General features: G+C 39.6%; 1 protein-coding gene across 1 annotated transcript in view; it reads left to right on the plus strand.

Annotated features, from left to right (window-relative positions):
- The window catches only part of SMYD3 (SET and MYND domain containing 3), a gene marked incomplete at both ends in the record, with an annotated part of 658176 nt that overhangs the window by 176255 nt on the left and 469760 nt on the right, over positions 1 to 12161 (plus strand). Inside the window, one exon of the mRNA XM_080699053.1 lies at positions 2910 to 3046. Within this exon, the coding sequence (XP_080555179.1) occupies positions 2910 to 3046 (137 nt within the window). The remainder of the gene's footprint in view (positions 1 to 2909; positions 3047 to 12161) is intronic.

Here is a 12161-nt window from a genome sequence, read left to right on the forward strand (position 1 = left end):
TACACTGATCTTCCTCCATCGAGGTTGTACTAATCTGCAATCCCATCAACAGTGTACAAGGGTTCCCATTTCCCCACATCCTTGCAAGCATTTATTACATTTGTTATTATTTTTGTATTCTTGATGAGTGCCATTTTAACTGGAGCTATATGAAATCTGTCATTTTGATTTGCATTTCCCTGATTGCTAATAACATTGAATGTTTTTTCATGTATTTATTGACTATTTGCATTTCTTTCTTTGAGAAGTGTCTTTTAGTATTTTTTTTTTTGTATGTGTTTGTGGTACTGGGGTTCCTGGAAATCCTTCTACCTCTGGGTTACACTCCCTGACACCTATTTTTTATATTTTTTATTTGGAAACAGAGTCTCTTAAACCAGCGAGGCTGGCTTCGAACCTGCGCGATTCTCCTGTCTCTGCCTCCCAAGTGCAGGGATTCCAAGCATGCACCACCTTGCCCGGCTTAGTGTTGGTTTTATTTTTTTTTATATTTATTTATTTATTTAATTATTTATTTATTTTTGGTGGTACTGGGAATAGAACCCAGGGGCCTTCTACCTCCAGACTACACTCCCAGACCCTATTTATTTATATTTTATTTGGAAACAGGGTCTCTTAATCCAGCGAGGCTGGCTTCGAGCCTGTGCGATCCTCCTGTCTCCGCCTCCCAAGGGTGGGGATTTCAATCGTGCGCCACCACGCCCGGCTTAGTGTTGGTTTTAAAACACTCTTTGTATATTCTAGCTATTCATCCTCTATCAGAGCAGTAGCTGGCAATGATTTTCTCCCATCCTGCAGGCTCTCTCTTCAGACTCTTGATTATTTTTTTTGCTGTGTAGAATCTTTTTATCTTATCTTGATGCCATCTGATCTATTCATTTTTATTTTTGCCCCTTGAGCTTTTGAGTCTACCAGTACCTATATGTTGGAGAATTGGTACTGTTTTCTTCTAGTAATTTCAACGTTTCTGCTCTAATTTCTAGGCCTTAGGTTCATTGTGAGTTGACACTTGCACAGGATGAAAGATGTCAAATTTCAGTTTTTCACATATGGATATTCATTTTTTTCCAGCACCATTTGTTTAAAAGGCTCTTTTCTGCAGCACATGTGTTTGGCTGCTTTGTCAAAAATCAACAAGCTAGCCGGATGTGGTGGCACATGCTTGTAATCCCCGTGCTTGGGAGGCTGAGACGGGAGAATCACTTAGGTTCAAAGCCGGCCTCAGCTACTTAGTGCGGCTTTTAGCAACTTAGTGAGACCCTGTTTCCAAATAAAATATAAAATAGGTCTGGGAGTATAGCCCTGAGGCAGGAGGCCTCTGGGTTCCACCCCCAGTACCACACACACGCACACACACACACAATCAACAGTCCATTAGTGTTAGGATTTTTTTAAATTTTCTATTCTGTTTCATTTGTCTGCAGATTTGTGTGCCAATACCATGATGTTTTTGTTACCATAGCTCTGCAATATAGTTTGAAATTAAGTCTAGTGGTGCCTCTGGTGTTAAGGTTCTTGTTGCTCAGAATTGTTTTGGCTATTCTGGGTCTTTTGTCTTTCCAATTTTGAATTTTAGGACCGTTTTTATCTAGCTCTCTGAGAATGTTATTGATACTTTGATAGAGATTCCTTTGAATCTGTAGATCATTTTTTGGTTCACTTTCTTTCTGCACTTTCATCTTAAGTGTTTTATTTGTGGGGAGACTGTTCAGAATGAAATTGCTGTCTTCGTTTAATTTTTCAGCAAGTTGGTTACTAGTGTGTAAAAATATTTCTGGTTTTTGTGAATTGGTTTTGTACCTTCTCAGGTTACCAAATTTATTTTTATTAGTTTTAATGTTTTTGTGTGTGTGTGGGGGGGGTAGAGCGTCTCTATTTTTTCATTCCCTACAGAAAGTGAATCACAGCCATCTCTTTCTGTCTGGGTTAAAGGACCACCACAGTGGTTTATTCAGATTAAAAAACTCTTGAAATTTAAATTTCTCTGGTTTATCTATGTTTTTATCATTGATCTATGTTTTCTTTATAATATACATTCTACATAACATATTTCATTTATTTGAACTTTATTTGAATTTTTTTCTCTGGTACTGGGGATTGAACCCGGGGGTATTCTACTTCTGAGCTACACCCCCAGCCGTATTTCTTATTCTTTATTTTGAAACAGGGACTCACTTTTTGTTTATTTACAAACACAAATCATGAGACATATGTTATCAATTAAGTTCTGCTAGCCAGGTGTGGTGGTGCACGCTTGTAATCCCCGCGCTTGGGAGGCTGAGATAGGAGGATCTCACAGGTTCAAAGCCGGCCTCAGCTATGTAGTGAGGCCTCAGCAACTTAGTGAGACCCTGTTTCCAAATAAAATATAATATAGGTCTTGGGAGTATAGCCCGGAGGTAGAAGGCTCTGGGTTCCATCCCCAGTACCACCAAAAAAAAAAAAAAAAAAAAAAAAAATAGCTTGCATATGTATATATTGTGATATAAAATTCTGGTAATGTGTAACCTTTTAAACTGTAGATAAATTTAGTAGAACTTTTTTTTTTGTGTGTGTGGGTCTGGGGATGGAACCCAGGGGCATTCGACCTCTGAGCTACACCTCCTGCCCTATTTTTTATTCTTTATTTTTTGAATACCGGGTCTCACTGAGTTGCAGAGGGCCTCACTAAGTAGCTGAGGCTGTCCGCGAACCGCGATCCTCCCATCTCAGCCTCCCAAATGCTGGGATTACAAGCGTGCACCACCACACCTGGCTAGCAGAACTTAATTGATAACATATGTCTCATGATTTGTGTTTGTAAATAAACAAAAAGATTTCCAAATGAAATGTAAAGTGGGAAACACCCTGAGTTCCTGAAAATTGTCCATTATATTTACTTTGTAATTGTTCTCTTTATTTTTTAAAAGATATTAGCAAACTCACTGAAGATAAGAAAGAGGGCATCAAGGATCTTGTAATGACATTTCAGTATTTCATGAGAGAAGAGATACAGGATAATTCTCAGCTGCCATCTTCTTTTGACATTTTTGAAGCTTTTGCAAAAGTAAGTATTAACTTTCATCTCTTTGCTAATGCAACAAGTTAATCTTTTAATCTTATTAAGTTGTTAACAAAAATTCTGGCAACATGATAGAAAATACAAGACCCTTAATGCCTTTAGGCCCCCCTCATCTAAATGAGTAGAGTATGGAAGCATATCTGTATAAAAGTAATAGAGTGTTACCTTTTCTGATTGACTTCATTCTTAATTTGGCCTGAGTGTGTTGATTGTCTGTTAACTCTCAAAGTGTATTCAAAGAGTGTACTTTTTTCCAAGAGTATGCTTTCGTTTCTCAAAAAAAAAAAAAAAAAAAAAAAACAACACAGAGCACTCTTTGTTAATGAAAGCTGCAAGTTTACCAACGCATTTATTGAATTTTGTAATGGGTATTTTAGCACTGAGCCTGTCTTCGAAGTGAATTGCAATCTATTTCTGATTAAATGATTTATAAATAATACAAAAACAAACATTTCTGATTTAAAAGTAGTTGCTTAATTGAGTCAGGCGTGATGGCACAAGTCTGTAATCCCAGTATTTGGGAGGCGGAGACTGGAGGATTGCAGTTCGCGGACAGCCTCAGCTACTTGGTGAGGCCCTTGGCCACTCAGTGAGACCCTGTTTCAAAAATAAAAAGACCAAAATGTCGGGCTGGGGGTGTAGCTCAGAGGTACAGTGCCCCTGGGTTTCATCTCTGGTACCGCAAAAAAAAAAAAAAATCTTTTAAAATGTTTTAGATTTCTAAAATCTTAAGTTCAGGAGAAGAAACAGGTTTTGTTTAGCATTTTGTGTTGACCTTTAGTAATAATTACCTGACGTGTTCTTTTTGAAAATGATTCTGGAAGTTTCCCTGTATTATGGAGGAAGAGTGCAGCGACTGACCCTTCAGGTCTGCCGTGGCCTGGGGGGCCAGCACCCGGCCCTCCTCACCCCCACCATCTGCTGTCCTTCTGTCCTCATATCACGTGCTTTGGTTTCATGGTAATATTGATCAAGTTTTGCTAAGAAGCAAAACTTTACATCTGAAGATAAGTTTGCCGCTTATTTGGCGATGTGTAAATTGCATGTTCATTCCGTAGATATTTGAAGGTATGCCTTTAAGTCTACCTATTGTGTGAGCATTTAAGTGTGATTGGATTTATTGCCAAAGATTTATTTGAGTTTTACCCAAATGTCTTTTTATTCTTTAAAGTATGTTTTTGTGATTTTCTGATATTGTTTTCGTTTTATATTCTGGCTCACCTATAATTTAGAGTCGTTTTCACACTATAATGGTTACTTATAATGTGTTGTGAGTTCCTAGAATGTTTATTCTATGTGCTTCTGGAAATTACAATCTATAATATTACCATGTGTATAGTACATATCGCCTCATGTTGTAAAACACAGAAAACGCCCACTGAAAGGTCAAATTGTGATTATTTCCTGCATTCCTAGACTTTAGTCTGTGGCCGTTGTGTGTGCCATTATTATCCCTGTTATTGGAAAATGTTCCAAGGCCAACTGGAAGTTCATGTGTGATTAATATTCTTGAAACCTAGCTTAAGATACTTTTACCAAATGTAAAATGTGAGTTACTCTTACTTCTCAAGTGTCATCGAACAATTTTAATCTTATTTCTCTTACAATGAAATTCTCTTCTTCTAGACAGGGGAAAGTACTGTTACTGTGATGAAGTGGATATTTTTATTGGATAAAATTTGAATAATATTTTACTTCCTCCCTATTTCCTTGCATATGCATGTTTTAGTTTTGGGGATTGATTGGGCTTGGTTTTTTCTTCCCTAAGACATAGTTTAGTAACAGAGGAGCGCAGCATTCACCTGTGGCTCCAGTACTCCCTTGTGAACATTTCATTACTAATTTGTCATTTGTAGTTATTTTTCTGCTCGTATATTTGTCCTTAAAAAAGATCATGCTCTTACTCTGCCTCTTTCTTTTTCTCTCTCCTTCCCTCCCCTTCTTGAGTATAAAATTATATTAAGAAGAGCTACTTGGTATCCTGGAAATCTCAAGGATGAGCTGTTGAACTTCCAAGTGTGTGATGATCCATATCACTCTGGGCACATTGGAAGTTTGTGGAAAGCACTGAACAGAGATTTTTATACCAGTCTCCTGCCCCTGTCCCCTTTACTGCCACAAAATTAAAGAAAAGAAACAGACATCATGAAGCCTACACTCTGCAGGGACCACCTCTGTGTGTTTGAGCTCTTGGTCCTGAACAGTTCCAGCTAGCCCTGCCTTGCTCGCTCACAAAATGAGCTTTTGCCTTCAGTGAGAGGAGGGCCGGCTTTGCCTGGCCTGGGAACCTGCTTCTGCCTTTGGCTTTGCTTCCTTCCTTTGCATTCCTTTAGGCTTAGAGCAGGTGTTAGAAATGCTGGGTGTTGCCAGGCATGGGGGCACATGCTGGTAATCCCAGCATTTGGGAGGCTGAGACCAGAGGATTGAGGTTTGCAGAGCACCTCAGCTACTTTTTGAGGCCCTTTGCAATTTAGTGAGACCCTGTTTCAAAAATAATGAATAAAAATAGGGCAGTAGGTGTAGGTTGGAGGTCAAATGCCCCTGGATTCTATTCCCAGACCTGTAATAATAATAATAATAATAATAATAATAATAATAATAAAATAAAGAAATGCTGGGTGTCTGCGGAGCCCATCTCACTGTCACTGAAGGCCTGTGAGGTCCCGAGAGTTTCTTTAAGTATGTTTATATCTTGTTTTTACTTTTATTATAGATGTTGTCAGGCATACACAAAAGTAGAGAGACCTCCGATGTACTGAACTGTCATGTTTTATTTGTGGTCAGTACTACTCAGACTTGTTTTAGATCTGATTTTCTTCATACTAACATTATTCATTATGGCTCCATAAGAGAAAAAACCCAAATGTCCACTTGAGTATAAATTGTGATATATAAATAATGGAAAACTACAAGGAGTTATAATCAACAAAGTCTAGCTACACATAATAATGTGGATGCATCTTAAGACATAATATTGAGTGAAAGAAATTAGGATTAGAAGAGTATGTTCTGTGTGAACTCCTTCATACAAATAACAACAACAAAAAAACCCAAAAGCAAAACTAAACTATTATGTTTATGGGCAAGCACTTAGGAGTTAAAACAAAAATGAAGGCGAAAAAATAGAAGGAAGCATAAAAGTCAGTGTAATGGCCAGCTTTTTTGAAGATGAGAATGTGTAATGACTGGGAAGGGACAGCCAGGGTGTTTCTGGGGTCCGAGAATCTATTTCTTGACTTAGGCATGTATAACTTGGGTATTCATTTTATAATAGCTCGTGACTGTATGTTGTTTCTCTAAAACTAAAATATTTGTATTTGAAAAATCAAAAAATGAGCCAGGCATGATGGTGCACACCTATAATCCTAGTACTTAGAGGCTGAGCCAGGAGGATTGAAGTTTGAGGAGAAACTCAGCAATCAGCAACTTAGCAAGACCCTGTTTCAAAATAAAAAATAAAACAGGCCTGGGGGTGTAACTCAGAGGTAGAATACGCCTTAAGTTCAATTCTCAGTCTCCCCCCCCCAAAAAAAAAAAACCAGTGCAAGTTGCAGCTAACATGGTATTTGTGGAGGGGGAATGTATAGCCTTTAGATGCTTCTATTATAAAATAAGAATGGCCAAAAGTCAGAAATGAGCATCTGATTAAAAGAGTTAGTAAAACAACTTTAAATAGCACAAAGAAAGTAGAATGAAGAAAACAATAGAGGTTTGAGAAGAAATTAATAAAATTACAGATTAACTTACAGAATAACAATGATGAATACAAAGCATTTATCCTTTGATATGACTAATTAACAAAATTTTGGCGATGATAGATGTTCTAAAGACAGAAAATAAAAAGTTTGTATCATGGCATCCGGCCACCATGATGTGAAAGTGACTTCCATCTTCTATGATATGGAAACAGCTTCTGGCCTCCATAGTGTGGGAGAGACTTCGGTCCTCCATGATGTGAGAACAACTTCTGTCCTTTACACTGTGAGAGCTACTTGTGTCCTCCATGATGTGACAACAGCTTCTGTCCTCCACAATGTGGGAGTGACTTCTGTCCATGATGTGGGAGCAGATTCTGTCATCCATGATGTGAGAATAGCTTCCATCTCCCCTGGTGTGAGAGTGACTTCCATCCTCCTTGATGACTCCTATCCTCTATGGTGTGAGAAGCCTGCTATACTCTCAGAGCAGTTTCTGGCCTCCATGATGTGGGAACAGATTTTGTCCTCCATGATGTGAGCGTGGCTTCTGTCCTTTATGATGTGGGAGCAGTTATCATCCTGCATGATGTGGGAACATCTTCCAGCCTCCATGATGTGAGAGCAGTTTCTCTATATCTGATATTTTTAATACTAAGATTTCACATGGATGTCTTTTTCCTTTATTTGAATTTCCCAACATCGATTAGAATTAGACTTGTGATATGCAAGTCTTGTAGTACACTCAGCATTGGAGAGAATTACTTAATATATTTAACAGACGTCATTTTCAGCGATACCATATGCCAAGCACTCTTGGTACAGGGTTGTCGCAATATGTGGATAACATAAATCTGAAAATTATCTGTCAAGGTTAAAAGTAGCAGATCAGAGGAATCCTATTTGAGGGTATGTGTCTTTATCAAACTTGTACTTATCCTGAAAGGCAGGGTCAGTGGAGGCTGGAACTTCCTTCATCCCAAGAGTGTGTCTCATTCTCTGCTGAGCTGATGGCTTTTTCTAATGAAAACCTGCCTGAAAAGTGGGCAGTTTATATTTTGAGCAGTCTTGAGCTTCTGGAGGAAGAATGGTGGTGTCTCTTTTTTGGACCAGGTTCTCTGCTTTCTGAGCTTCTATGCCCAAGCCTTGCTTTCACCTAGGATGCTTTTCTGCTCACTCCAGAGATCTTGCTGTGGAGACCTTTTCTGGCTCCTATTCTAAACTGTCCCTCTTTCTTGTCCAGTCTGGGACTCCCTTTCCTTACTCCACATTAGTACACACATGAACAGCAGTTGGGGTGAGATTGTGGGAGCTTGCTGTGAGCGTGTCCAGACCCTTAAATTCACTGGTTGCCTGGAAAAGTTAAGTAACATGAGAAGGAAAGAGAAGTTGTTCCAGTGGTGAGTGTCACGGAGGACCTCATGCCAGCAGTGGAAGTTGACATGAATTCCAGAAGAGAGGTGAGGTGGCAGGAGCTAGTTACATACAGCCTTCTAGAAATGTGGCGGTGAGCCTCGCGTGCCTGTTCCTCCAGCCTCCACGCAGAGGTGAGGGAAGCATCACCTGGGGAATACACGTGTTAGTTATGCTTAGCAACTACAACCAGAGTGCAATGGCAGCTTACTGTTTAAAGTGTTTTGCATTAGGTGGTAATAGAGAATCTGTGTGGCAGTGTCACCTCCGAATTTTCTATAAAGAAACAGCTGCCGAGTCCTGCTCTGGTGCATGGACAGAGGCTGCAGTGATTTACTTCCAGCTTTATTTGCATAGTGGTTTTTATTTTATCTTTTAATCTTAGTTTGTATGTTCCTTCGGTGTGTGTGGTTAGGGTGAGAAGTCTGAGTAATGGGCAGTGGTGACTGCCACTGAGAACAAGGACGGGGCCAAAGGGTGCATGTGCGCAGGACTCAGGACGCGCAAAGGCGAGGGGTGTGTGTGCGGGACTCAGGACGCGTGAAGGCAAGGTGTGTGTGTGTGCACAGGACTCACGACATGTGAAGGCAAGGCGTGTGTGTGCGCAGGACTCAGGACACGCGAAAGCGAGGGGTATGTGTGCGCAGGACTCACAACGTGCCAAGGCAAGGGGTGTGTGCGCAGGAATCACGACACGCGAAGGCAAGGGGTGTGTTGTGTGTGCAGGACTCAGGACATGCGAAGGCAAGGGGTGTGTGCTCAGGACACACAAAGGCAAGGGGTGTGTGCGCAGGACTCAGGACACGCGAAGGCAAGGGGTGTGTGTATGCCAGACTCATGACAAGCGAAGGCAAGGGGTGTGTGCGCAGGACTCAGGACACGCGAAGGCAAGGGGTGTGTGCACAGGACTCAGGACGCGCAAAGGTGAGCTCTGTTGGCACCTGTGCAGTCATTTAGAGAAGAGATGATGTGCATCTTGTGCCCAAGCCTTCTCCTCCCACTGCTCTGTGTGCTCATCCACTTAGCTCACCCACTTTTGAAATGTGATTTATGGTTAGGTTTTAAAGCCGATTTATTTTTAGATCAGTTTGCCTTGGATCCAATCTACTGATTGAGTTTGAACACTTACTACAGATAGAGGAAAGTTATATACTACTCATTATAAATATAAACTTTTTTGTATTGAGGATTGAACCCAGTGCCATTCTATCTCTTAGCCACACATACCCTTTTTAATTTTTTTATTTTTGTACCAGAGTCTGGCTAAGTTGCTGAGGCTGGCTTAAAATCTCAGTTCCACCTGTCTTAGCCTCCCAAGTCCTCGGATTACAAATGTGCACCACTGTGCCTGGTTCAACTTTAAGGTCTCTGAAAATTATAGTTACTGGGAAAACAACTTTTATTTTTCTTTTTTCAGTGCTAGGGATTGAACCCAGGGGCACTCTACTTCTAAGCCACACTCCTGGCCTTATTTTATGTTCTATTTAGAAAAAAGCTAACTCTAAATGGGAGACTGAATAGTAGATGGAAGTTGCTTTCTCCAGCCAAAATGAAATTCTCCCAGTTTCAATTTTCTTACCTGTAAATGGAATAATAATGTTATCTACTTCTTAGATAAAAGTGATAATTCTATAGGTCTCAGTATTACTAATTCCTATTACCAACCATTGCCCTTGCCTCCCAGTTTTATTGGTGTTGGGATATAAAACCTCAGTGTTTGATGCCACCCCCTGCTGCTGTATAGCCAAGCGCAGTGTGCAGGGTTGCAGGCTGGAGCCCCAGTGGATGCTTGCCGTCATACTAGTGTTGGTGTGTCTCAAGCTGAGAGCCACTGTCTGGGTGATAAGGACTTTTACTAACAGGAAGTCATGTCTTCTCCCTAGTTAGCTGCTTTTTTTTTTTTTTTTTTTTTTTTGTAGTATTGGGGTGGAACCCAGGGGCTTTCTACTTTGGGGCTATACTCCTAGACCTATTTTATATTTTATTTGGAAACAGGGTCTCACTAAGCTGCTGAGAGCTTCACTAAGTAGCTCAGGCTGGTTTCAAACCTGCGTGATCCTTTTGTCTCAGCTTCCACAGTACTGGGATTATAAGTGTGTGCCACCATGCCCCAGCTTTTGTTTGTTTGTTTGTTTGTTTGTTTTGTTGTTTTGTTTTGTTTGCTGTACTGAAGATTGAACCTTGGGGCATTCTATCTCTGAGCTGCACCCCTAGTCCTATTTTTTTTATTCTTTATTTTGAAACAGGGTCTCACTAAGTTGCAGAGGGCCTCACTAAGTAGCTGAGGCTGGCCTTGAACCTACGATCCTGCCTGTCTCAGCCTCCCAAGTACTCGGATTACATAGCTGTTGCGGGCACAAAATCAAAGTTGTCTGCATTCATAACAAGTCTGTGACTTCAAAGAAATGTTTTGGCGTTCCATGTAGGAAGTGTAAAAGTAGGCTCCTTCTGATGGATGAGGGTGAAGTTAAATGATGAGAGAGTTTCAGTTGACTAATTTACTGAGATGACATGAACGCACAGCATTTCTCTATTCCATCTTTTAAAATGTACACTGTTATGTATTGGCCATGCTCATTAATAGGCTGCAGATTATTTCAGTAAACTGGCTTGAGATTCTTTTCAATGAAAAATAGGAGTTATTGTAGAGTATGTCAAGATATCTTTTTTTTCCCCTGGACTTTTACCTTTCTTTTGTAAAAATGGATTTGTAGGGCTGATTAGGGGCATGGTAAGATCTGAGCAGCAAAATAGAAAACAGGCTTGTTGTGTACCGTGTTCCAAAAAGAGACTGTAAATTGGAAGCTGAAAGAATAAAAGTGATATTTTTGACCACAAAACATGTCATTTTCCTAGAACTCTGCAAAGTACTGTTTAATCTTACAAGGTTGTGCAACTAACACAAAATCCTTTTATTAGATATTCCACATCTGTTTGAGAAGATGCTTCCTCCTTTTTTCTTTCAAACTAAGTACTAATTCTGCCAGTAGCATCTATTTTTATTCTTTTATGCGCATATGTGGCCCATAGGTTTTGTCTTTCAGTTTTTAATGCTATTAGCTTATAGATGGCTTTGTAGTATACATTGTGGCTGTATAGATTTTAAAAGTATTTTATTTATATGTGGAACATATTGAAAATGGTATACATTTAGACTGTGCTTATATTTTAGAAGTTGTTTATTTGTTTTGTGATGCTTAAATTTTTGTTTCACTCTGAGTAAATTCTTTTTCATTGGAGGATAATACTTTTTGTTGAAGAAGTAGTGGAAATGTGATAAATTGAGAATCTTGCTTATTTAAAGTACGAGAAGGAGTAATTTAATATTTTGAGGTCTGTTAGAAATAAAGCCAAAGAAAACAAGAATGATATATTAACAATTGAATATTTGAATTTGGCCGGCATGTACCTGTGAGATCTAGAGGGTTAATAATTTATGTGTTATCTGGATATAACCATAATTTTAGTAAAGTATGTAAATTAGAATGGAGCAAAAATTACTGAATAACCCTTCCTTGTGTCCTCTTTTCCCCTCTGATACACAGCGTACCTCAGTAAAAAGCAAGAAGGAAGTTGATCATGATCTATCCAGCTTTTAAATTCTCATTTCCAGTGGCCATTTTATTATGTAAATGCTGGCACCTTCTTTTTTCAGTGTTTCAGAGAGTATAATGTATGGGTAGACTCTCTCCTCTGCTATTTTGAAAGGTTAGGAGTGTGTGTGTGTGTGGTGTGTGTGTGTGTGTGGGGAGAAGGTGTGTGTGTGTGTGTGTGTGTGTGTGTGTGTGTGTGTGTGTGCTTTCCACTTGAACGTCTCAAGTTCACCTAGGACCACATTTTTTAACTCTTTTTTTTTAAATCCCCATTGGGCCTCACGACTGGAGCATACTGTCATGCAGTAAAGAGAGCAGTCTTTTGAATTAGCCAAGTGATGGATTATCTAATTACAAAGTTGATGTGAAATGGTAGTGTGATAACTTTGACTGCATTTC

This window comes from Muscardinus avellanarius (genome assembly GCF_963383645.1).
Source record: "Muscardinus avellanarius genome assembly, chromosome: 7".
Classification (NCBI taxonomy): Eukaryota; Metazoa; Chordata; class Mammalia; order Rodentia; family Gliridae; genus Muscardinus; species Muscardinus avellanarius.